Source organism: Oncorhynchus tshawytscha, linkage group LG23 (genome assembly GCF_018296145.1).
Source record: "Oncorhynchus tshawytscha isolate Ot180627B linkage group LG23, Otsh_v2.0, whole genome shotgun sequence".
In the NCBI taxonomy this organism is placed as follows: domain Eukaryota; kingdom Metazoa; phylum Chordata; class Actinopteri; order Salmoniformes; family Salmonidae; genus Oncorhynchus; species Oncorhynchus tshawytscha.
This window is the reverse complement of record NC_056451.1, coordinates 20,656,483-20,682,443: the sequence shown is the minus strand read 5'-3', so window position 1 is coordinate 20,682,443 and position 25,961 is coordinate 20,656,483. Positions and strand designations below refer to the sequence as shown.

At 44.4% G+C, this 25,961-nt stretch overlaps 2 protein-coding genes across 8 annotated transcripts in view; both read left to right on the top strand.

The window, feature by feature from the left end:
* The first annotated feature begins 144 nt into the window (after positions 1 to 144).
* LOC112245865 (RNA-binding protein 42) lies at positions 145 to 9,649 on the top strand. Of its 3 annotated transcripts, none has more exons than XM_024414036.2 (11): positions 145 to 300; positions 568 to 628; positions 808 to 943; positions 1,096 to 1,165; positions 5,185 to 5,256; positions 5,398 to 5,567; positions 6,837 to 7,013; positions 7,194 to 7,340; positions 7,526 to 7,643; positions 8,338 to 8,532; positions 8,943 to 9,649. In XM_024414036.2, exons 2-11 carry the CDS (start codon positions 573 to 575, stop codon positions 9,053 to 9,055), a joined length of 1,254 nt encoding a protein of 417 aa, XP_024269804.2. In that variant the 5' UTR covers positions 145 to 300; positions 568 to 572; the 3' UTR covers positions 9,056 to 9,649. The 3 variants fall into 3 exon arrangements, with proteins under 3 accessions (XP_024269804.2, XP_024269803.2, XP_024269805.2); XM_024414035.2 differs by having other exon boundaries at positions 151 to 213; XM_024414037.2 differs by having other exon boundaries at positions 168 to 313.
* Positions 9,650 to 10,242: 593 nt separating this feature from the next.
* The window catches only part of LOC112245899 (Rho GTPase activating protein 33), a 36,014-nt gene continuing 20,295 nt past the window's right edge, over positions 10,243 to 25,961 (top strand). The window contains exons 1-3 of one of the 5 annotated variants that reach the window (XM_042304844.1): positions 10,244 to 11,007; positions 21,013 to 21,081; positions 25,507 to 25,598. In XM_042304844.1, the coding sequence (XP_042160778.1) occupies positions 25,588 to 25,598 (11 nt within the window). In that variant the 5' untranslated portion in view covers positions 10,244 to 11,007; positions 21,013 to 21,081; positions 25,507 to 25,587. Of the gene's footprint in view, positions 11,008 to 21,012; positions 21,082 to 24,656; positions 24,776 to 24,991; positions 25,176 to 25,506; positions 25,599 to 25,961 lie in introns of those variants that run through there. The other 4 variants (XM_024414075.2, XM_024414076.2, XM_042304846.1 and 1 more) reach the window with 4 other exon arrangements.

Sequence of the window (25,961 nt, the reverse complement as noted above, 5' to 3'; positions counted from 1 at the left end):
TGCAATTTCCCTTTTTTGTGAACAAATGTGCATTGCACTTTCTGAACTGTGAAAGGCAATAATATTCAACAAAGTGTATTGTCTGTCGGAAATCTACGCGAAGAAGAAGAACAGATCCCCTGGAACGGACCCAACCACACAGTCGTGATGGAACAAAACCACGACTCCACGTCATAATAATGCGACTGGCCATTTTGGACAACGTTGGACTCGGTTTGTAGGGACGGATAAATACAAAAATTCATGCTTTATTTAAATAGCTAGTTAAGATTAAAGAGTTTTGGAACGTCACGATTTAGGGTAATAACGTTTTGTACGTATACGTGCTGTACTAACTTGCTGTTTTTTTTTATTATTATGGCATCCTGGTTAACGTTGGCCAGACAACTAGCGATAACTGTTAGCAAACAGTTAAAGTTACGAGCCAATACAGTAGCTATAACGTAAACAAGCTAACTATCAATGCCTTTGGTGTTAGCCAAACGTTAACTGTACACATTTTCAGTAGCTACCTAGGTGTGTTTACCACCAAAGAATGGACTACCAACAAAACGTTTGTCTTTGCAGTAAGTATGGCGATGAAATCAGGAGAGGAGCGGTTGAAGGAGATGGAGGCTGAAATGGCTCTGTGAGTACAAGAGTTGAGGCATGACACTTCGGTTACCTTCCATAAGATTGCAATGCCGTGTGTGGTGACTATGCCAAAAGAACCCCTACTGAATGGTCTTACTTCTCTATCAGGACAGGCAAACAATATCTCACGACAATCGTCATCTGTTTGTAACTCTTGTGTTGGTTCTGAACCAGGTTTGAGCAGGAGGTCCTGGGGGGTCAAGTGGCAATGACTGCAGGAGACCCTGTAGTGATGGAGTTGCTCCCAATGGGTGTTCCTATGACTGTTCCTATGATCCGACCCATCATCGGCACCAACACCTACCGACAGGTACTGAGCTCTTGAAGGAAGATTGATTGAACATTATATAGGAAAGATCAATAGTAGAATGAACGAACTCAAACCTATCTTCTGCTAAAAGCAAACAGAATGTGGTGGTAGCCGGATGCATCCAACTCCTTCAAATCCCCTTTCTCTCTCAGGTCCAGCAAACTTTGGATGCAAGGGCTGCCACTTTCGTGGGACCTCCACCCCCTGCATTTGTAGGCCCAGGTGACATGGTTTGATTCACGTTTATTAACATAATACTTTGCATTTGGAATGTATTCAGACCCCTTCCATTTTTCCACATTTTGTTACAGCCTTATTATTCTAAAATAGATGTAATACTTTCCCCCCCTCATCAATATACATCATAATAACAAAATGAATATCAGGTTTTTGTAAGTTTTGTAAGAAAAAAAAAACGGGTACCTTATATACATAAGAATTTAAACCCTTTGCTATGAGACTCGAAATTGAGCTCAGGTGCATTCTGTTTCCATTGATCGTCCTTGATGTTTCTACAACTTGATTGGAGTTCACCTGTGGTAAATTCAATTGATTGGACATGATTTGGAAAGGTACACACTTGTCTATATAAGGTCCCACAGTTGACAGTGCATGTCAGAGAAAAAACCAAGCCATGAGGTTGACGGAATTGTACGTAGAGCTCCGAGACTTGATTGTGTCGAGGCACAGATCTGGGGAAAGGTGCGAAAAAATCTCTGCAGCATTGAAGGGCCCCAAGAACACCATGGCCTCCATCATTCTTAAATCGGGGGAGAAGGGCCTTAGTCAGGGAGATGACCAAGAACCCGATGGTCACTCTGACAGAGCTCCAGAGTTCCTCTGTGTAGATGGGAGGACCTTCCAGAATAACAACCATCTCTGCAACACTCCACAAATCAGGCCTTTGTAGTAGAGTGGCCAGACAGAAGCCAATCTTCCCCAGTCCGCCCGTTTGGAGTTTGCCAAAAGGCATTCTCGGATCTGATGAAAACAAGATTGAACTCTTTGGCCTGAATGCCAAGTGTCACGTCTGGAGGAAACCTGGCACCATCCCTACGGTGAAGCATAGTGGTGGCAGCATTTTACTGTGATGCTTTTCAGCAGCAGGGTCTGAAATATAGTCCGGATCGAGGAAAGATGAATGGAGCAAAGTAGAGATCCTTGATGAAAACCTGCTCAAGACCTCAGACTTGGGAGAAGGTTCACCTTCCAACAGGACAACGACCCTAAGCACACAGCCAAAACAATGCAGGAGTGGCTTCGGGACAAGTCTCAATGTCCTTGAGGGGCCCAGCCAGAGCCCGGACTTGAACCCGATCAAACATCTCTGGAGAGACCTGAAAATAGCTGTGCAGCGATGCTCCCCATCCAACCTGACAGAGCTTGAGAGGATCTGCAGATAAAAATAAGAGAAACTCCCCAAATACAGGTGTGCCAGGCTTATAGTGTCATACCCAAGAAGACTTGAGGCTATAATCGCTGCCAAAGGTACTACAACAAAGTACTGAGTAAATGGTCTGAATACTTGACTGCCCTTGACCAGCACAAAACCATCCTGTGGCGGACTGCAATAGCATTGAATAGTCCCCGCGATATGCAACTGTTCAGGGAAGTCAGGAACCAATACACGCAGTCAGTCAGGAAAGCAAAGGCTATCTTTATCAAGCAGTCATTTGCATCCTGTAGCTTTAACTCCAAAAGTTTTTGGGACACTGTAAAGTCCATGGAGAACAAGAGCACCTCCTCCCAGCTGCTCACTGCACTGAGGCTAGGTAATACAGTCACCACCAATAAATCCATGAAAATTTCAATAAGCATTTCTCAACGGCTGGCCATGCATACCTCCTGGCTACTCCAACCCCGGCCAACAGCCCCCCCCGCAGCTACTCACCCAAGCCTCCCCTGCTTCTCCATCCAAATCCAGATAGCAGATGTTCTGAAAGAGCTGCAAAACCTGGACCCGTACAAATCAGCTGGGCTAGACAGTCTGGACCCTCTCTTTCTAAAACTATCCGCCACCATTGTTGCAACCCCCATTACCAGCCTGTTCAAACTCTTTAGTATCATCGGAGATCCCCAAAGATTGGAAAGCTGCCGCGGTCATCCCCCTCTTCAAAGGGGGTGACACTCTAGGCCTAAACTGTTACAGACCTGTATCCATCCTGCCCTGCCTACATAAAATCTTTGAAAGCCAAGTTAATAAACAGATCCCTGACCATTTCGAATCCCACCGTACATTCTCCGCTGTGCAATCCGGTTTCCGAGCCGGTCACGGGTGCATCTCAGCCACGCTCAAGGTACTTGAGATATCATAACCGCCATCGATAAAAGACAGTACTGTGCAGCCGTCTTCATCGACCTGGCCAAGGCTTTCGACTCTTGTCAATCACCGTATTCTTATCGGCAGACTCAATAGCCTTGTTTTTTTCTAATGACTGCCTCGCCTGGTTCACCAACTACTTCTCAGATAGAGTTCAGTGTGTCAAATCGGAGGGCATGTTGTCCGGACCTCTGGCGGTCTCTATGGGGGTACCACAGGGTTCAATTCTCAGGCCGACTCTTTTCTCTGTATATATCAACGATGTCGCTCTTGCTGCGGGCGATTCCCTGATCCACCTCTACGCAGACGACACCATTCTGTACACTTCTGGCCCTTCCTTGGACACTGTGCTAACTAACCTCCAAATGAGCTTCAATGCCATACAACACTCCTTCCGTGCCTCCGACTGCTCTTAAACGCTAGTAAAACCAAATGCATGCTTTTCAACCGTTCGCTGTCCTCACCCGCTGCCAGACTAGCAATCACCACCCTGGACGTTTCCGACCTAGAATATGTGGACAACTAAAAATACCTAGGTGTCTGGTTAGACTGTAAACTCTCATTCCAGACTCATATTAAACATCTCCAATCCAAAATCAAATCTAGAATCGGCTTTCTATTTCGCAACAAAGCCTCCTTCACTCACGCCGACAAACTTACCCAAGTAAAACTGACTATCCTACCGATCCTCGTCTTTGGCGACGTCATCTACAAAATAGCTTCTAATAGACTGTATCAGTTTGCTGAGTAGAGTATCACAGTGCCATCCATTTTGTTACCAAATCGCCTTATGCCACCCACCACTGCGACCTGTATGCTCTAGTCGGCTGGCCCTTGCTACATATTTGTCGCGAGACCCACTGGCTCCAGGTCATCTATAAGTCTATGCTAGGTAAAGCTCCACCTTATGTCAGTTCACTGGTCACGATAACAACACCCACCCGTAACACACGTTCCAGCAGGTATGTCTCACTGATCATCTCCAAAACCAACACCTCATTTGGCCGCCTTTCCTTCCAGTTCTCTGCTGCCAGTGACTGTAACGAATTGCAAAAATCGCTGAAGTTGGACTTTTATTTCCCTCACCAACTTTAAACATCAGCTATCTACCTACCTTATCTCCATACTGTTTTTAATTAATTTTCTGCTCTTTTGCCCACCAGTATCTCTACTTGCACATCATCATCTGCTTATTTATCACTCCAGTGTTAATCTGCTAAATTGTAACTATTTGCTCCTATGGCCTATTTACTGCCTACCTCCTCATGCCTTTTGCACACACTGTATATAGACTTTCTTTTTTTTCTACTGTGTCATTGACTTGTTTATTGTGTTATTGGCTTGTTTGTTTATTCCATGTGTAACTCTGTGTTGTCTGTGTCACACTGCTTTGCTTTATCCTGGCCAGGTCGCAATTGTAAATGACAACTTGTTCTCAACTAGACTACCTGGTTAAATAAAGGTGAAATAAAAAATAAATAAATAAAAACATATGTAAATGTGATATTTCAGCAAAAAATATGTAACCTGTTTTACCTTTGTCATTATGGGGTATTATGTGTAGATTGAGGATTTCTTTTTAAATCTATTTTAGAATAAGACTAATGTAACAAAATGTGGAAAAGGTGAAGGGGTCTGAATACTTTCCGAATGTGCTGTATATGCCATTTAGCAGACGCATTTATCCAAAGCGACTTAGTCATGCATGAATACATTTTTTTATGATGGGGGGTCCCAGGAATCAAACCCACTATCCTGGCATTGCAAGCACCATACTCTACCAACTGAGCTACAGAGGACTACTTATTGTCACATGACATACTTAAAATGCATATTTTACTCAAAGTGTTCATCATTTACACCACCATGTCTACAGGTCTCTTCAGTTTATGCTGTTCTTTTTTTTTCTTCTGCTCTTCAGCTATAACCCCAGGTGTCAGACCACCGCCAATGATGAGACCAGCGTTTATGCCGCACATCCTGCAGAGACCAGGTCATTTATTTCTACTGTTGCTGACTTCACCTCAGTGCTAGCTAAATGAAATAAGAAGGAGCATCAAATCTCTACAGCGATTCAGTCTTCAAATGAAAAACAAGGTGTTGGGAGGCTAATTTGAAATCTCTCTGTCAGCAGGTCCGAGGATGCCTGTGATGAGTGGTCCCCCTCCACAGGGTATGATGGCTCCCCCACTGCCACGCCCCCTCCTCCCCGCCCATGATGATGGCACCCCCATGCAAGGACCCCCTCAGCATCCTCAGCATCCCATGGACCCAATGGGGCATATGAGCTCAGTAGGACCCCCGGTTAGTTGCTACAGTGCCTTTTTTCTACCCCGAGGCTCCTTGGGCGACTGATATCAATGGCCTCCCTAAAGGCCCATGCAGACTCTACGATTTTAGCCATCTTATGCCACGATTTGGCCCTCCCAGACAGCATTTCTACGTTGTTGGAAATTCTTAGGTCATAAACGATTTTCTTGGCTCGTTCAGTGTGACATGGTCTTGGTCTGCTGATTTTGAGTACCAGTACATGCAGTCGTAGGCTCAGACAAAGTTCTGGCGGTGTCAGAAATGTTGAGCCTTTATCGTGTAGTGTGGCTGGTGTCACGAGCCGATCCCGGTGACTTACCAATAGGAACACAGCCGGCACTGAGTATGCACACAACAGTAGGATTATTGTGAATAGTCAGATTAATATACAGTGAGTTTCCATGAATGTGATGATTACAGATAATCCTGAATTGTGAATAATGATAAGTGAGAAATAAAATGCTAACCTCCCGTTATTGTAAAGATAAGAGGTTAGTCTTAGAGGTATGGTATTTGTGCGTCTAACTTTCTCACTCATTATTTACGATTCAGTCAGGATGATTCGTAATCATGGTAGCATCCACATTAATGTAGAAGTATTTAGAAACGTTCTATTGTTATTTTATAATAAACGTGACTAAAATCACACAATACATTATTTACCATTAATTTCTATTGGGCACAACCTAATCTGAAACAACCAAAACAAAGAGCAAATGCATCCAACAAATTTTAGCCAGAAGCTTGATGTAGTCATTTTGTGCTATGAATATGGGAACAAATACTTATCTTTTTACTACTTTAATACACAAGTGAATGTCCCAATACTTTTGCTCCCCTAAAATGGGGGGACTATGTACAAAAAGTGGTGTAATTTCAAAATGTTTCACCCAATACCCTCAAATTAAAGCTGCCAGTCTGCGCTTTAACCTCCATAGTCATTGTTTAATTTCAAATCCAAACTTTTGGAGTATGGATCCAAAAGAAGAAAACATGCTTCACTGTCCCTGTAATAGTTTGATTTAAACATTTAAATGCTTTGCAAGAAGAACAATTTCCCTAATCTTGTTTAGGCTACATCTGACATGTTTGACATCTGAAATCAGATGCACCGTACAGTGTTGGAAGGCCTTTTAAGGAAATTCGGCATTAACTGTGTCTTCAATTAGGAATGTGAACAGGCTTGGTCAATCTTGCCCTATTCTTATTCGAGTCATTATCTCCGTTTCTCTATATGCTCTTACCATATCTTACCATCTACAGGTGGGGTCGACCCATGGTACACCCATGGGACACTCCATGGTGTCTGCACCCTCCAGGTCTGTGACCCAGGCCCCTCCCAAGCTCACCCCCTCGATCATCTCTGCAGCCCCCACTGTCTACACGGCTCCCTCCGGACCCAAGATACCAGACATCCATGCCCAGAGAAAGGCTCGCATGGTAAGTACACTCACTTCTACTATTTAGTTTTCATTGCCTTTGCATTAAAAAAAAAATGTTGAGCGACTACTTCAAATTTGCATTCTACATACTTGCCAAGTTTGCTGCTGTTTGTTGCAAATTCACACTGAATCTCATCTATCATCATATCTCTGATTTGTTTTTTTCTGACTTCATCAGGAGGAGCTGGCAGCGTCTGTAGCAGAGCAGCAGGCAGCAGTGATGGCCGCCGGACTGCTGGAGGCTAAGAAGGAGGCCAGCCTAGCCGCCTCAGATGACAACGTTATCGGACCCAGCATGCCAGAGCCCGAGCCCGTCCACACTGAGGTACAGAACACTCTGCCTTGTTTATCAGCCCTGGCCCTAATTAAAGGGTTTAAACTTTTCTGCATTCAAAATGCTTGTACAATTCAATTGGTGGATTGAAATAGACTTGACCCAAACCCTACAAAGGATCAGTATTGCAGCAATCTCGAAAATATGTCTGACTCGAGAATCTTGTTTCTCTGCAGCCAGCGGATAGCACAACAGAGGAGAAGAAGAAGGGTAAGCAAGAGAAGGCGAAGAAGTGTATCCGTACAGCCGCAGGCACCAGCTGGGAGGACCAGAGTCTACTGGAGTGGGACTCAGGTAAACTAGCTAATGACTTCAGATTACACTGACACGATTATATAGCCCGCCGGATGCCAGAAGTTCAATCAAATTAAATTTCCACTTACTCTGCCAATTGTCCATAGGGTTGGTCCTTATGCAGGGGGGAAATTGAGAAAAAACATCTAATAGAACATAAATTAGACTTTCCAAGAGTGGGTCTTTCCTCAGCTTACCTCATGTCAAAATAAAAGTCCTGCACGTGCGCTATACATGCAAAAAAGAAAAAGCACGATATTGTGGGGGACTTATTTTGATGAGGTTAGCAGAGGAACATCTAAAAGGAATGCATAGTTAAACAGAATTTCAGGTGGGTCTGTTGTAGACATGCAGTTCCTGAGAGAGATCAGTTCTTCTGCTTATCTCATGTCAAAAGCCCTGATTTTTTTCTTTTTGTTAGTTATGGCACACGTGCAGGACTTTAAAAAAATACTTTTTCATTCCCCCTGCATAAGGATAATTAACCGAGTAAGTAGAATTTTTTTTAAATGATTTTGCAAGTTAATTCCCAGCAACACTAGTGTGTAAATTCTAGCGTTGCTTAAAGCAGCTACCTACTTGCCTGTATTGAGAATAGTTTTCACTACAATAGGCCACTGTCCCATTCCCTTTTTGTCCCTTCCTCTTTGCTCAGCCTCACACCTCATCTTCTAACTTCCCCTCCTCCATCCAGATGATTTCAGAATCTTCTGTGGAGACCTTGGCAATGAGGTGAACGACGACATCCTGGCAAGGGCATTCAGCCGCTACCCCTCCTACCTGAAAGCCAAGGTGGTGCGGGACAAACGCACAGGCAAGACCAAGGGCTACGGCTTTGTCAGCTTCAAGGACCCCAATGACTACGTCCGAGCCATGAGGGAGATGAACGGTGAGCAATAGTGTGTGTAATATGGCCCAAAAAGTTTTGTATCCAACCCCAATATGTCATTTTAAAATGGGGAGTAACTCCTGATCTGGATATTTTCATTCTGAGGCTCTGTAGTAGTGAGTAATATCTCGCTGGAACATGGACTTTTCTTTTTCATGCAATAACAGGATTTTCTGCATAATTGGCAAGAAAGCATAGTTAGAAAGCTAATGAAGGTGACAAATGCACGGCCAAGGGCTACAGCTTTGTCTGCTTCAAGGACCCTAACGATTATATCCGCACCATGAGAGAGATGAACGGTGAGCAATTGTTTGTGAGGGGAATGACTTACTCTTCTCCTCTCCTAACAGCTACCTGTGTGGTGGTGCCAGTCCAATTCTCAACTGATCGTAGACTTTTTTTGTCCACAGGGAAGTATGTCGGCAGCAGACCCATCAAACTGAGAAAGAGCATGTGGAAGGACAGGAACATGGAAGTTGTACGCAAGAAACAGAAGGAGAAAAAGAAACTGGGACTGAGATAGATGGTATTTCCCTTGAGTATGTATGTGCGAGTGTTGTTTTTTGACTGGGAGTGTGTGAAAATCACTCTGATGGCAGAACACTGTTGCCATTGCCCAGTTGGAAGGCCACTCATCCAGCTATCTGACATGTTTTCCATTACCACAGAGTAGGGATGTCATTTTACTCATGGAACATGGTTAAACTAGGCTACAAAACACTGTACATGGTCCTGGTTGTAATGGTTAGACATGAACCATGCCCTTCTGAAGTTTAGAATGTACTGATCTCCTGTTTTTGTTTTTTTACATTTTAGTTTGTAAAAAAATTCTCAACATCACTCAGAATTTCTTAGTTGGTATGGCTCCCATGCATCTCATGATTTTTGTCTGAAATGTGAGTTTGGTGATCTTGTTTATGTATATGCTATTTGTGGAAACTATTTCCAATGGCAATTATGTATTTCCGGAGAGCCTCTGTTATTCACACAGGGTTTAAAAAAAAAAAAAAAAATCGAAATATTTGTACATTAAAGTGGATTATTTTGAAGAAGCAGTGAATTGAAAATGCAAAGTTTTTTTTAAAATAAAACCAAATGTCTTAACCGGCTTGACATATTTGCCTGGCACTCACCTTTCCTGTCTCCTCCAGCCCAGGCAATGATAGCATTAGGTGAGGTGGGATAGTTTGGAAATTGGTCACAAGATGGGGCTCCAATATCATCTATTGATTATTTAATCAACCAACTATTGAAAAGTAACCTTAATATATATACCTTGCTTTAAATTGTAATGGTATACAAAATAGAAGATAATGTCAGCTTTGAAGATAACTTATGTTGAATATTATGGCCAACTACGATTTGGAGTATTCAATGTTACCATAGCCAGAGGGTAAGGCATTCTCAAGTGTGCTATACAATGGGGGAATATAGGATAACACTGTTGCGGATTTGATTTGAGACTAGGAAAGTATAGTGGAACTAAAACCTTTTGCCCTCACAGTGCACCATTTTTAGGAAATGGCAATGTGTTAAAGCAGATTAGAATGTCTGTCTAGGAAAGTAATTGGATGATAAATGATTGTATCAAGTCTCACCAATCTAAATATAATTCGAGGAAAAAGACGGTGAGCTAGCTGAATTGATTTTGTTGTAACTTGAAAGCATAAAAAAGGATAGATCGCCAGTCTGCTTCTTACGGCTTTGTCTGACCGGGGGCATCAACTGGACCTCAGCATTCACACAAAGCAGGGGAGCTCTATCGCCTCAATCTAAAAGAGTATTATTGGCTGATCAATGAAGATATAAAAAAAATGGTTGATGTGTCATTGTTGGCGTCGTTAAAATAATGTTATCTTATTTACGGTTAGCTAGAGCATTTCACGCTATCTTTGCGTTTCCATAAAATACGCATATCCCTTTGAGTTTTTGGTATTGGCGGATAGACACTGCTTATCCACATTTCAACCACATGTGTGTTGAAACGTCCCATCATTGCCTGAATTGAGGCAAAGAATGCAGTATACTGACAATGTAGAAAGGCCGACTTTGCATGAACCGAGAACTTATCTTCAGATTTCTAACTAGCAAATTATGTCGTCGATAATATGAGGACATTTGTCTACATTTTCATAAGGATCTCGCTGAAAATAAGTGTTTTTGCCAAAGCAAATAACTCGATTTCGCCACCCCCTCGTGGTCCCCGTCCCTCCCAGTCCTGTCTTGGAAGGGCTAGTGACGAGTGGTTTGGTCCTTTTTCGTGTTAGATTCACATCAACTAGGAATGATGCTTCGACATTTTCTAAATGTGAGGTAAACTGTTGGCATAGTTTGCTAACGTTACGCATCAATGTAAGAAAAAGAGGGCCACTTTAACGAATGCATCAATCAAACATTAATTTAAACCAGTGAGATTGGAATTTGAAGACGGAGACCCTCCGACCCTTTCCCCCGAAACTGGATATCGGAATGGTGGTAAGTCATTTTGTTTTTTATTTCAGGCTGCATATGTGTCCGTAGACATGAGGCAAGTGGGGAAAAAAACGTTTTTTTATTTTAGTTTGACCACAAAACATGTGCTAGCTAGTTTGTCGTACCATGTCTGTAATATATGGCTAGTCTGTGTGGCAAACTGAAACAGAGGATGCTGTCCAGTCCGTTGTTGCCATTAGTTACAGGGACACTGCTGAACCCTGGCCTGTCACTGCTTCGCTCAAGTAATTTGACATGGTTATTGTCTTTATCTGATCAACTAACTAAACCATATAGCTAATGTAATTCAGCCAGATCCCACGTGGCTGTTCCGTTTTTTTTTAGCTCATTTTAGCTAACTAACTAGTTACGTTATTTCATCTAGTGTGCTAGCTAACTCCAGTTAGCCACATCGCGCGCCCCTCCCTTGAAATGCAAGCATGAATGGCGGTGTTGTCTGTCAGCCAGGCAGGGTGATTCGGTTTTACGGGGCATTCATCACTTGGCTTAATATTGGTATTTATGTGCGGTCTACAACGTGTCACCGTTTAACACAATCTAGCAAGGCTAGCTAATATTATTATGATTGCCTTGTTACTGTTTGCCAGCTCAAACAGTTCTGAAAACTGACCGTCTTTTGTCTACTCCGGCCGCGGCTTCCATTTCATTAATTGCGCTCAAGTTAGTCACACAACAAAGAGACACTAATGTAGCTAATATGATTTTTAAGTTCGTACTAAAGAAACGAATGTTATGCTCAGCACATTACAATGACTGTTTCCCATTGCCAGGCTGCAACGTTTTCAGATAGAAGCTTGTTAATGTCCCTATCCTTCGCTTGTGGATACAATTAGTCCAATGGGAAAACAATTGATTCCAGCTAACTGCATCAGCGGGATGAAGTATCACTTCAGACCGTTTCAACGCTTTGCCGTCGTCTTGCACTTTAACATCACTTCACTGACTTCGTGTTTTCCTAAGAAATTAGACCTTATGGTTAGTCATAAGTGTGCTGTGCAACTTGAAATATTGTTTTTGATTGAATGGAGCGATTTGCCTGCCAACTCAATGTTGATATCTTGTCTACTCCCCTCGATTTATGCCGCGTTGACGTGCCAGTCAGAACTAGGAAACTCTGAAATTTCTGACTTCCTATATTTGACTAGCACGCGAACGTGGCATTATTCTTACATACAGCAGTGTTTTCAATAGACATTGAGGTTGTTCTAGCAGAGAATATGGTGGTTTATGGTCAGAGGACACAAATCCCCCTCCATCCATGAGTCTCCTGCTCTCAAGACTGACAATTAGTAATTTGGGTTAGGTCCCAAGACTGTCTCTTAGCCGCAGCACAGGGTATTTCTGTCATTAATGATCAGCCCGTCATTAATCTACCCAACCGCAGTGGACCCATTATGTTACAGCTGAAACAGGCTGAACTGGTGCTTAGCTTCAGATTATGTCACTTATGTTTATTCTCAGACTGTACATTACTTTTCCCTTGGAAAACTAGGAATAGCCAGGCCTATTTTATGTTTCTGTATTCTCTAATGCCTGGTAAAACAAGGCATGTGTGTCATTACTGCTTTTTCCTTTATGGAACTAAATCTTATGGTCATCATTGTGGCTCTGTTGGATAGACTCACTGGCTTCCATGTTCTAGAGAAGCATTACTGTGTTGTCAGTCCTGAGTTTAATGCTTCGCTCAAGGCTATAGTTTACCCTCCATCCCACAATCTCAAGAACCATTGTTTACTTTGACTTCCCTAGTCTGAACCCTTTCCAGTATCCAAGAATGTTGTCATTCTGATTCCATGTCCAGCTGGTGTAGTTTACCTGCTCTCCCCAATAGTCAGTTTGAGGATTAGCTCTGCCTCCAGTGTGAGCAGCAGTGGGTGATCAAGGTGTTTAATTACAAACCCAGCATCTTCATAACTCTGTCTGGCAGGAGCTGTGTGTTTCAGAGATTGAATGAGACTAAGACTGAGGGCCTGAGACAGAATGCCTGAGACGGAGACAGTGTGTGTGTCTGTGTTTGTATACCATACAGAGACTGAGCAACAGAGACAGAAAAATACTGTGTGTGTGTCTTTGTTTCGGACAGATGGTTTGTTTACAGCTGTTGGATGGACTCACTGGCTACATACCTAATTTATTTCCATTTAATTGTCTCATGTACGGTCACTTGCAATGTTTGGTAAGAGGAAAATCAATGCAGACTGATGGTAATGTTGTGTTAAGAGCCTTTTACGCTTGGACATTACATTTGCTGAGCAAAAGTTATTCTGCTTCCTTTGCATTGTTGGCACACTGTGTAGTCAGCTGCAGTTCAATGTGTGTGTAGTTTTTATGTACGTATTTGTAGTGAGACTATTATAAAGATTAGGCTTCCGTTGCAGCACAAATTAGCCTATCCCAGCCCCAACTGAACCCAAATGCTAGTTGTTTTCAACATGCCTGATTTAATGTAAATGCTCCCCAGGGTTGCTCACTTGCCAACAGGAGAATGAAATGCTTGGCCTGTAGCTGCCAACAGCTGAATGATAGGGGGCTCTTACTGTACAGAAAGGAACTCGCTAATAATACATCCTTTTTATTTATGCATCCGGTCCCATGTTAGTTGTGTTGCTCTGGTGTGCTCTGGCTAATTTAATCCTATTGAAGATTGTGCCCAGCTTTTGTCCCTTCTTGCAACCATTGGTGACCTGAGGAGTTAGAGTGGTAAGGGAAGTGCCTCAGTACACACACACCTTCCCTGTCCTCGGCACACCAGCATTATTATAACAAGTAAACATGAGAGGAATGGTTGATTTTGATATTCGTCAGAATCAGCACTGCTGTTACGTAACCTCACATTCTATTTCACTATTCCCTTCCCCCTCTGCCACTTGGGCTGCACAAATTACATAAAGATGTCCTCAATGTGCAAATAAGGTAGACAGAGAACCTAGACAGGAAGATGGAGAGAAAGGTAGAAAACAGAGACATGTCACAGCATGGGCACGCCCACCAATAATCCTCTCCATCTCTCCCAGCTTCCTGTTTACTGTGAGGCAATCCTACTCCCTTCCTCTCTCTACCCTGAATTCTTGCTTCTCTCTCTCTCTCCAGACAGACAGACAGACAGACAGACAGACACCTACCTACCTACCTACCTACCTACCTACCTACCTACCTACCTGTGTGGATCTGCCTGTAATGGAGCATAAACACAGAATACACACCCAAATCAATGGCTGCTTACAGACTCTGTAACACTAGCCGTTCTGGCCACACCTCTGTCATTGGCCACTGGTTTGGTTCCTCACTGACAGAGAATTATTTTATCACATACCGTATACTAAGAAAGGAAACAAACACAGCTGCATTAACAACAACATTCAGTCACAAAGCAAGCGGTTTATGTTTGAGCTAAAATGAGGATGTGGAGAGAGGCAGGGGGGACTTGTTTAGGCAGCGCACCGCTTGTTGTCAGGGGTGACGGTCAGACAGTCCTCCTGTGTGCTCAGTACTGCTCTCTGCTCGTCTCTACTTCCCCCTGCATGTGGACTCACCGTGAGGACAGATGTTTAGAAAGATCTAGTTTGACAACCTCAGAGTACTACTACGCCTATTGTTTGTCCTGTGTGCTTATTCTGTGGCATATTATTCAAGCAGCTCGCCAAAATGTGGTGCTGCATGTAGCCTAGTGGTTAGTGTTGGGCCAGTAACCAAAAGGTTGCTAGATCGAATCCCCAAGCTGACAAGGTAAAACTCTGTCGTTCTGCCTCTGAACAAGGCAGTTAACCTGTTCCTAGGCCGTCATTGTAAGAATTTGTTCTTAACTGACTTCACTAGTTAAACAAAGTAGAGGTCGACCGATTAATCGGAATGGCCTGTTTCAAGTCAACAATTGGAAATAGGTATTTTTGGGTGCCGATTTGCTGATTTTTTAAAATATTTTTTATATACCTTTATTTAACTAGGCAAGTCGGTTAAGAACACATTCTTATTTTCAATGACGGCCTAGGAACTGTGGGTTAACTGCCTTGTTCAGGGGCAGAACGACAGATTTTCACCTTCTCAGCTCGGGGGATCCAATCTTGCAACCTTACAGTTAACTAGTCCAACGCAATAACGACCTGCCTCTCTCTCGTTGCACTCCACAAGGAGACTGCCTGTAACGTGAATCAGTAAGCCAAGGTAAGTTGCTAGCTAGCTAGCTAGCTAGCTAGCTAGCTAGCTAGCATTAAACTTATCTTGTAAAAAACAATAAATCATAATCACTAGTTAACTACACATGGTTGATGATATTACTAGATATTATCTAGCGTGTCCTGTGTTGCCTATAATCTGACTGAGCATACAAGTATCTGACTGAGCGGCGGTAGGCAGAAACAGGCGCGTAAACATTCATTCAAACAGCACTTTCCTGCGTTTTGCCAGCAGCTCTTCGTTGTGCGTCAAGCATTGCGCTGTTTATGACTTCAAGCCTATCAACTCCCGAGATGAGGCTGGTGTAACCGAAGTGAAATGGCTAGCTAGTTAGCGTGCGCTAATAGCGTTTCAAATGTCACTCGCTCTGAGCCTTTGAGTGGTTGTTCCCCTTACTCTGCATGGGTAACACTGCTTCGATGGTGGCTGTTGTCGTTGTGTTACTGGTTCGAGCCCAGGGAGGAGCGAGGAGAGGGACGGAAGCTATACTGTTACCCTGGCAATACTAAAGTGCCTATAAAAATAGCCAAAGGTTAATGAAATACAAATGGTATAGAGAGGAATAGTCCTATAATTCCTATAATAACTACAACCTAAAACTTATTACCTGGGAATATTGAAGACTCGTGTTAAAAGGAACCACCAGCTTTCATATGTGATGTTCTGAGCAAGGAACTGAAATGTTAGCTTTCTTACATAGCACATATTGCACTTTTACTTTCTTCTCCAACACTTTGTTTTTGCATTATTTAAACCAAATTGAACATGTTTCATTATTTACTTGAGGCTAAATTTATTTTATTGATGTATTATATGAAGTTAAAATAAGTGTTCCTTCAGTATTGTTGTAATTGTCATTATTACAAATAAAATATCATAAAAAATCTGCTGATTTAATCGGTATCGGCTTTTTTTTGGTCCTCCAATAATCGGTATCGGTGTTGAAAAATCATAATCTGTCGACCTCTAAAACAAAGGTTAAATAAGTAAATGCCTAGTGTAGGCTATGTTATTGACTCATAACCCCAAACAACACACAACACAGATCATCACCTCAACTAGCTGTCTGTTAGTTTTTAGTTATTAAATGAAAAGGCTTTTTTCCTACAGTGATAATGGTGAATTGAATTACCGCTAGCTAATGTTTTGCTGAGCATTTTAACATGTTGAGCATCTTTCAAGCTGCTTTCACAGCAGGCCCTTTAGAGAGGTGCTGCGTCTCATGTGAGCCTTTACTATGTTATTACCAGGCACTTAACTGCTGTACCTCATGTCATGTGAATAGTAAAGGGATCTTTGATCCCTGATAGGTCTAGAGAGGTGAGCTGTAAGCTGAGATAAAGAGGCATGACTGGGGACACCAGCCCTGACCCCGTTCCTAGGGCCTAAAGACTGAACGGCTGGAGCTAGAGAGCTGTAGCTGGGCTCACAGGGCTGCTGCTCACAGCTTGGGGCCAAGGGGTGTCAGAGTCCCGCCTCAGGCTGGAGAAGGGCTGGTCTGATCTGGTCGAGGGCACTGCCTCACGCCTTGTCACCCATCATCTGCTCTAACGCCCTCAGAGGAGAAGCCAGCCACACCCAACGCATGCGCACACACTACTCACCCTGGAAATGGAAAAATACTCTTTAATGGGTGCTTAACATTAGATCTCTGTGTTAATACTGTGTACGATCATATATGGTTTATTTACTGTACATTAACCTGTATACAAACCTACGACTTTCATCCCTTCCCCCTCTCACTACTCCTCTCTCTCTGTCTGTTTTGGCCTGGAGGCTGGAATGTGTGCTATGCCAATATCTGTTTGCCTCATGGATCACCCTTCTATCCTTGACTTACAGTACAGTCAGTGCCTATAAACCGGTTTTGCATTATGATTCATATCCTGGTTGTCCAAGCCCTTATACAGCATCTTGAAGAGACACTGACTAAACAGACAGCATGCCTACCTATGCAGTACAGACACAAAGTCACTATCTTGGAGTGTAGCCCTCTGTCTGTCCATATACTCAGCCACTAGACATGCTAGCTCTATAGTTTAAAATCTTTCATGTTGCCTGGACATCCTCCACACACTGCTGAAGCATGTCTTCAGAACGCCTTCCCTCCCTTTTACCATGGCTGGGACCTTGTTTCCCCCACCAGACCTCCACATATGGATCATTTGTTTTCTGTGAGTGTTTTCATTCAATCATTCTCTCTTTCCCTCTTTCCTTTATGGTTTTTCTCTCTCTCCGCTGCAGTCAGATGCTCTGGGTGCCAGCTGCCTGCCCCTATAGAAACATCTGTTCTGAAGCCATGCCCACATTGTTCCGTACCAACACAAACGGCCCCCTCGTCCACTGTCCCTCATGTCTCGCTACACACAGCCACACACACACCACACACTTGTTCACAACAGTCAGTCTTCTGATGAATTCACCCTCTTTCTTTCCTCCCCTTCTTTCTTCACCCACATCTCTTTTTTTCTACTTTTTAGTCTCTTCTCTCCCACTCTTGTGTCTCTGTATCTCACGTGGCTGCAGCTGGAATGAGGGCAGTGTTTGGTGTTTAGTATGCTGCCGGTGGCTCTGTGCCTTTCCTGTCGCGTGGAAGAAAGAGGACGGGGCTTCCAGAGAGCCTCTTTTTGGGTAACGTGGGGGGTGACAGGGGAACTGTAAGAGGACTGTCTGTTTCCCAGGGACCCTCTTCTGGAATGTCAGTGATAGAGCCCACCTTGCTCCTTTCTTACACTACCCTGACCCTCCCCAGCCTTCCATCTCAGCTAGCCTTCCCTATGGCTTCCCACGTCAACTTCCCATGGGAAGGCCAAGGCCTGTTTTGTTCTATGAAAGGTCAGAGGGCAGTGGTGGGGGGGGGGCAAACGGAGCTCATGCATTAGAAACACACTCCCAGTACAGTTGTATTGAGGCTGAGAGACCGAGGAAGCACCCCTCTGGTACACCTCTACAGTGTTAGTGATGGCATACTACATCAATAACCAAGGGGCCTGAAACATGAAAAGTAATCATGTGCAGTCTAGCGTTGTTGTGACTATCTAGCTATACCTCACTGAGTGTATTTACATGTGCCATTGGGCTGTCAACCTGCTGAATGACTTGACCCCTGGCCTCTTGTGTCTGGATCCAGGCTGAAGCTTCTCCCCCATGTCCAGTCCCCAAGCTCCTGTCACCGTAGTAGCCCCTGGATTTGAACAACAGTCCCTGTCTGTCTCCGTCAACCCCTCCCCCCACGTGTGCAGTGTGTCCAGCGTGACAGATCGCCACTTGTAGCCACCACTGTACTTGGCCCACACTGGCCCATTCACGTCACATTAGCCCAGCCGCGACCACTTGTAGATGATGACAATAACAAAAAGAGCAGATTTGTGATGCCCATCCTCCTCACCCCGCCTCCCCCGAATTCTCTCAAGACCCGTCTCCCAACATTACTCACTTATTCAGTCCTCGGAGAAAGAGGGGCTGACACTTCTATTACACTGGGTTGCTACGAAAGAGAGGAGGAGGGAGAGTGAGCATGAAAGGACACTCTTTGAATCTTTTCTTCCCCCTGGAGAAGGAAGGAAGGAAAGAAGGGTGGAAAAGTGTGGGGGATACTCATTGTCCTCTTTCATACAGAAAGTGAGTGAAATGGAGGAGGAGTGAGAGAAGCAGGGCATGGGGAAGTAGCAGGGGGAGTTCTAGACAACGAGCAAAACTGTTGGAGCAGCTGGGTTACGCAAACAGACATTCACCTTTTGGGCTGTAGTATTCTCTGTTGGCAAGATTGTCACTCAGAAGACAGAAGAAGTAAAGTCTTCCTCTTATCTATGTTTGATGGCACATGCGGCCAGGCTTCCTCTTGTGGGTTTTCCCATTATCATCATCCCATTCAACCCAAGCCAGACCCAAACCAGGCCAAGCCAGACCCACCCAACCAACCCAAGCCAGCCCAAGCCAGCATTGTGCTGTGACCTGAAGAGGACAGACCCAAGACTCCTTGACTGTGAAGACAGTGATGCTTGGAGTGGGGGAGTTTACTGACTGTGGGAGAAAGAGGACAATAACAAATGGCTCTTCTTCTGCTTGACTGACCCTCTATCCTATTGTCTTATTTTGGGGTCAAGATCCAGGACACCTGCTGAGCCGCAGAGTCAAAACAATCATCGTAATAATAGCCAGCCAGGGATTTAGTTATGAGAGATTTGTCAGGATTCATTTACGCAGAGTGGTTTTGAGCTTGTTGTTTTTTAGTCGTCATAAGTATATGGTGCATATGTGTGTTAAATCTGTGTGTGTGTGAGACCCACTTCACTCAATACACCTACAGGCATGAGAGAGTTGCTGGCCACTGTCGCTACACCAACTTCTGTGTCAAGTCCAGAGTTAGTAAAGGAATGAGAGGAATATACACTCATGGTGCTCACTCATCCCTGCACACACACCGTCCAGTTCACCCCACACAGAGTCTAGCACATTTGATCCTGCTTAAATCCTCTCAATCGCACAAAGATAGTAGTTGAATCGGGCACTCTCACCATTATTTTTCTTTCCCTGTGAGAGAGACACACGCACACACACTCTAGTATGCACATCCACACACTCTCTTATCCTACTCTGACATCCTGTCCACCCAAATCTTATCCATGCAGTCCTTTATAAGCGCAAGCAAGCACACAATCTCCCTCTCACGGCCTGACATGCATAAACGCGCTGCGTTACCATAGCGATGCTGCCCACATGATGGAAGATCTCGGCAACTGTCGGTAAGGCCCTGGCTGACTACAAAGCACGGAGCCTCACTCCCACATCACAAACACCAACGTCTGACTGCACAGACCAACTTGCCGCCCACTGACTCTAGTCAACATTTTAAACGCATTCAATGCATGAGACTTAGTAAGGTTCATGGAACAGCCTCACTCATGTGTGATTCATAGGGTAGAGTAAGCCTAGCCGAACTCCCTACATTCACTCAGCCTAACCCCCCCACACACACAGCATAGCCACACCAAATCTTTTATACACACACAACTTAGGCCTACTAAAGAAGGAACAAAACGGTCACATTTAACCCATTTCCTTAGTGTGTTGACCCCTGTGTGTGACCCATGTCTGTCTGCTCCTCTCCCACCTCCAACTAACTAGATGAGTCAACTCCCCTCAGACAGACCGAGAGTGTGACAACACTTCACTCTGCTGTAATACTGGGAAGCCCAAGCACAATGATGCTGTCCGTGTTGACAACCTGACAGGTTAGACTGTTAGAAATGGTATGTGACTGACTTATCGAAATACCAAGGGTTGTTGTCAACAAAGAGGAGTATTCAAAACCAGCATAGGCATTTGAGATACGTTTCTCTCTGTGGGTTATGGGTTAGATGGCACTATTATAGGGATGGTTCTGTATGGGAATCAAGTGATCTTTTAATTGTCAGAGTGGAGAAGGCTTTCAGAGCAGTGGTGTTGATGCATGGCCTTGTTACATTAGATTAAGGGCTGGTTGGTTAGGATTTGGCTCTTTATGATGGAGCGTGAACAGTCAGCCAAGTCCTCTCGCTCCAGCTCTCAACACAGGCCACTTGGTGTTACAGCAAAGCTTAATAACATTGTGGATTAAATCCTCAATGTTAAAAAAAAATACTAAAAAATTTACCCTCAAACAATTAAGCTAAACAAAAGTCTGACTTTTTCTCCTGAATCAACTGTGAACTTAATCAAATCCCTCAAGGAAGCAGTCTAGAGTGTAATGTCTCTTGTCTACACACAATAAGCCTCTTGTATGAAGGGACGGAAATTAAATGTGCTTCCTTCGTTTTCTTTTTCTGTGTGAAGTGTCGTGACCCCAGTGGGTTGGGAAATGCACCATGTTTATACGCGCTATGAGTCGGACAGTCATGTCTGGTAAGTCTCCGTCTACCCAAACTATCTGTATGCACCTCTTTATGTCTGTGGGTATGTATTGTGCCTGTCTATATGTGGTCTGTCTGCATGTGTGTGTGTAAATGTACATGTGCATGCGGTCAACAATTATTACAAGTATTGTCAACCTCTGTCATCAGCACGATAATGTCTATTGGTGTGGCTTTACCCAGTGTGGTGTGAGTGATCTGCTATTCTGGTAGATATTCTATGCATGCTTGTTTTGTCTTATTTCCCTGAATGTCTCCATGGTGACCATGTCTCTCTGTGGCACTGTTTTCCCACTGTTCTGTGGCAATGTTCATTATGGCACATTGTTATGGACCTAACACTACCCAGCAATGGATGACTTTGTACCAGTGTTGGGGAAGCTCCTCTGTTAATATTGATTACCAAGCTACCAATTACTTCACACTGGAAAAAGTTAAACTACACCAAGTTCATTTGAAAAACTAGTTCACTAGATCCAAGCTACTTCTAGATACATTCTATCTAAATCTGAAATGTCATATACTACAAATTGTTAAAACAGATCACTCTGCAGTAAGATAACAGAATGTGCATATTAAACACAAAAACTGTATTTCAAATGAGAATTCGGGGAAGGGCTGATGCTAAAAAAGAAAGGAAATTCTTGTTTACTTCAGCCATATCATCTTTTCTATTTGCGAGAACAGTAGTGTGTAGTTCCAGTAGTTAGCTACAACGCTACATGGCAAAGAAAGTAATTAACTAAGTACTAAAACACTACCAAGATTGGAATTTAGTTCAACTACCACCAACTTCAAAATGTAGTTAAGTTACTTGTTGAACTACATGTAGTTCACTACTCCCCAACACTGCTTGGTACTGGGTAGACACTGGGTAGACACTGGGTACCCGGCTTGGTACTGGGTAGACACTGGTTACCCTGCTTGGTACTGGGTAGAGCTGGTGCTGAACAACTGCAGCCGCTCTTCCCAAACAGGCTTTGAATTCCGTTTTTTCCCAGTCCCTAAAGAGAGGCTGGAATACCAGGCATGCATTACATGGACTGTTGTTGTTGGATCAGGGCACAAACATTCAAACTATGTGGGTGAGATCTGATGACAGCGGCCTTACTGAGAGAACCAGGGCTTATCATTTAAAGATGTCTAAACTGAGAGGGGGTTTATATAGCATGCTGGATCCTCTAGACTCAACAGAACACGGTTTCTAGGTCAGCCTACTATACAGTTCTTCTCTGTACCACCAAGACTCCCTCCTCTTGGCCTTGTCGAAGCATTAAACGTGACACCTTTTTATAGCCCCCTTATGTGGTTTTGCTATGATGTGGAGGTTGTGTTGCCCTGTATAACTGCCAGTTGTCGCTGGATATATTAGGAAGGAAACCAAGCGTTTATATAAAGCGACCGACCGCCCGTCAGTCCGTCTCCTGCCCCTCTCACAGAACAGCTGAGAAGCCTGAGCTCTGGCAATTGCCCAGGGTTCAGATCGCTGTGTGTGTGTTCACACTGTGAAATGTTCAACATTCAAGTATGTGTCTGTGCACACGCACGCAGACGTAACCGCTAGGTCCACTTACCTGTCCTTCTGAGCAGAATGCACTGAGAGGGTACAGGGGTGATGGTGATGGCTGGGCGGAAGTAACCATGGGAGACTGATGGTGACAGACGGATAGATAGAGGAGATGCATAGCACTGGAGATAGACTACACCAACATCTAAAAATAACCCCCGCTCCCCTTGAAAGGTTTGGGAAGGGTCCCTCAATATGTTCAAGAAGAGGAGGATGCGGAAGGTGGAGAGAAAGAGGGATGCTGTGGAATCAATGAGGGGGTGTGAGTGACTGCAGGGGTTATTACCCTGCCTGAATACCATTAGGTTTCTCATGTTTTTGGTTTTGGTCTGAAGAAGACCTGTCTGCGTTGTTGCTGTACAACAATACCTACTAGAGCCTAGTCTCTTAGGATTAATGGCTGGTATTGTCCCTGACGGTTGTGTGTGGATACTGCCCTGCTCTGACCGCCTGCCTGTGTCTCTGACCATCTAGCTAACTGTTGTTTGGGAGCGGTGGCTTCCATGGCAGATCCAGTTTCAGGTGCCTGTTGTTCCATACTGGCTGCCCGTGAAACTCTAGCCTGGTGTAGAGTGAAGAGGGGTGTGAGTTGCTAGAAGAGCAACGACATGACGTGGTCCTCTACGTGGTCCGCTAATGACCTTTAGCATCCATATAATGTACCAGTCGGGTGGTGTACTAAGGTTTTACAATGTTGGAGATGGAATGAATGCATGTTGCAGACAGTGCAGACTGGATAAAGGCCAGGGTTCTTGTCTATAAATACCTCATCCCCTGCTTTGTAATGATGGACTCTCAGCTCGTTGAGTTTCTCTGCTGTTGCCACGTTGTCAGCCTCGACTCAGTCCCTCTAAGGGGCCGGGCTGTACTGAGGGCTGAAAAGACACATCTTGGTGTGTGATACACTCAATGCTGGAGTGATGCAGCTCTGATGTATTCTGATGAAGCCTAGCTGTGCCCAGTTTAGCCCCAGTGCTTTCAGCCTCTAAGGGCCCCGCTGAGCGTGTACACACACACATACCAGGTGGAGGCAGGGCTGTCCAGGCGTACTGTTAACAGTCAATTTACCACAGCAAGCCTATGCCAGCTGCTCGCTCGTCCACTCTCCCACTCACTCACCCAGGAACGGTGAGGGTGTCAGTTGTCCCTAAGCGATTGACCAGGACCAGTTTGTGTGGGTAAGGTCAGTCCCAGGAGTAATAGTACGGATCCTAGGCCAATACTCTGAGGAGTAATGTTTTTCCCTGGATCTGCAGTACTCTATCCAGCTCTGCATCCTCTGCTGAGGAATAACCTGTGAACAGACGCGCTGTTCCCAATCACAAGTGATTCACAACTGGGAAGGTTTTAAAAGCCCAGGTCTTTTCATTGCTGTATCCTTTAAAGGTGTTTCAGGAGCCCATGACAGGCTGAGTAGTGGAGAATCTGATCTTCAACCTGGTTTGCACCCTTCCAAACTGTATCCAGCCTGTTATTGTCACTGCTGTTGGCATGTGAGAGTGAGACATTGTAAGACAGGCCAACTCTCTGAGAAAGCGGTAGATTCTCCTACACTTGTTCAGGTGGGGTTTTGATATTTGATCCCATTGAGTATTTTAAGGAGAATCGGGAATCACTCATCCACATACTTTTAGCCAAATTCCCATCCCATCCTCCCCCCATCTGGGCAAAACCATTTCTCACCGTCTTTCTTGTGAATGGAGATGGTTGTCACCAATTCATCTCATGGAGGTGACAACCATGTGTATATTACAACCCTTAGTCTATTTGGGACATATTTTCCTGACAACTGACACACACACACAAATGACCTCAGTTAGCCTCTACCAAAGCCGTGTATGTGTGTATGTGTGTGTGTGTGTGTGTGTGTACGTGTGTGTGTACGCGCGTGTGTGTGTACGCGCGCGTGTGTGTACGCGCGCGTGTGTGTACGCGCGCGTGTGTGCGCGCGCGCGCGTGTGTGTGTGTGTGTACGCGCACACAGTGAGTGATTGATGTTCATTCCCTCTGGTGGTTGACAGCTCATCTGTGCTGCTACCTGTTTGTGTGGGTGTGTTGGTTTGCATTCATCAGCTGGATAATATGGAAAGGAGGTGAATATTGACATTGCAGGAGAGAGGTAAGAAGGAAAAGAGGGACATATTTGTCTTTGTTCATTTGTGATGATGACGATTACATGGCTGTATGCTGGTTTAGAGATGAGTGAAGGTATACCTAAAGCCAGAGGGAGAGGAGGGGTGTGTGTCTGGCTTGCCGTAGGGCCTGTGAAGGTGTGAACCGTGTGATGATTAGAGCTGTGTTTCCACCTGCTGTTGAGTCAATGCGCATTCAGCTCCACTGTGTGACGGCTGCTGCATCGTCATGCAGATCCTGACAGGAAGGACTGGATACGCGCAGGGACAGGGATTTACTAACTAACAGCTTATATATGCTACACAATGTGAAGTAGAATCAGACACAGCTACCACTACTACAGTTTACTCTGTCCTCTGCAGTGGTGTTAGTTGTGCTGTGTTTGTGTAAGTATCTTCTGCATGTTATGTACTGTAGTCAGGAGTGGCATCGTGGGGCTGAGGAAGTTGCTTTGACAGAGTCAAATCACCGTCAAGAAGGAAGAGCCATGCTGTATACAGATTTTGTAGATGGTGTAGCCTATAAACCATACTTAGTTACTACAGTCAATCTAGATATATCTGATGTCTTCTTGAGATTTGTGTCTTCCCTATCTCCCTTTGAGTACAGTCTTGACCACCACCCCTGGAGACAGACAGACACCATGTAACGTGGCCTGTTGACTATCGTGTTTTACTAACTGTGTCTTTTTCCTCTTTCCAAATCTACCTCCCAAAGGCTTGGAGCACCGATAATCTGGACACTTCCGGGGAGCCCACTACCCGCTCCGTGGGCACCACTGCCAACTTGAAAGGGAAGATGAGCAAGAGGTGAGACTGCCACTAAGACTGGCACACTGCCCTCCAGGTCTTAATCATTTCACTGAGGGTGAATTGGAACAGTTAAAGATCATTTTAAAGAGGGTGGAACAAGTACACTGCTGACCTGCACACGGGAAATGTGACTGCAGTGTAGTTATAGGATGCAGAAGTGGTGTGAAATGTAAAACCTGAGGCACCGATGGAACTTTGGTGCCAGACAAGGGATGCCAAGCATAGACTGAGAGGAAGGGTGTATATTATATAGACTGTAGTATTTCAGGTCCGCTATACTTTGTAGCTGTGCTCTGTGATGAATGCCCTTGTATGGACATCCCTGTCAGGTCTTAAACCACTTCTGTAGAGACACGGGAC

Excerpts from the sequence above, each read along its gene's own strand:
- LOC112245865 (XM_024414035.2), top strand. The coding sequence starts at position 180 with ATGCGACTGGCCATTTTGGACAACGTTGGACTCG. Across the intron at positions 944-1,095 it reads GCACCAACACCTACCGACAG|GTCCAGCAAACTTTGGATGC; the intron begins GTACTGAGCTCT and ends TTTCTCTCTCAG. Across the intron at positions 8,533-8,942 it reads AGCCATGAGGGAGATGAACG|GGAAGTATGTCGGCAGCAGA; the intron begins GTGAGCAATAGT and ends TTTTGTCCACAG.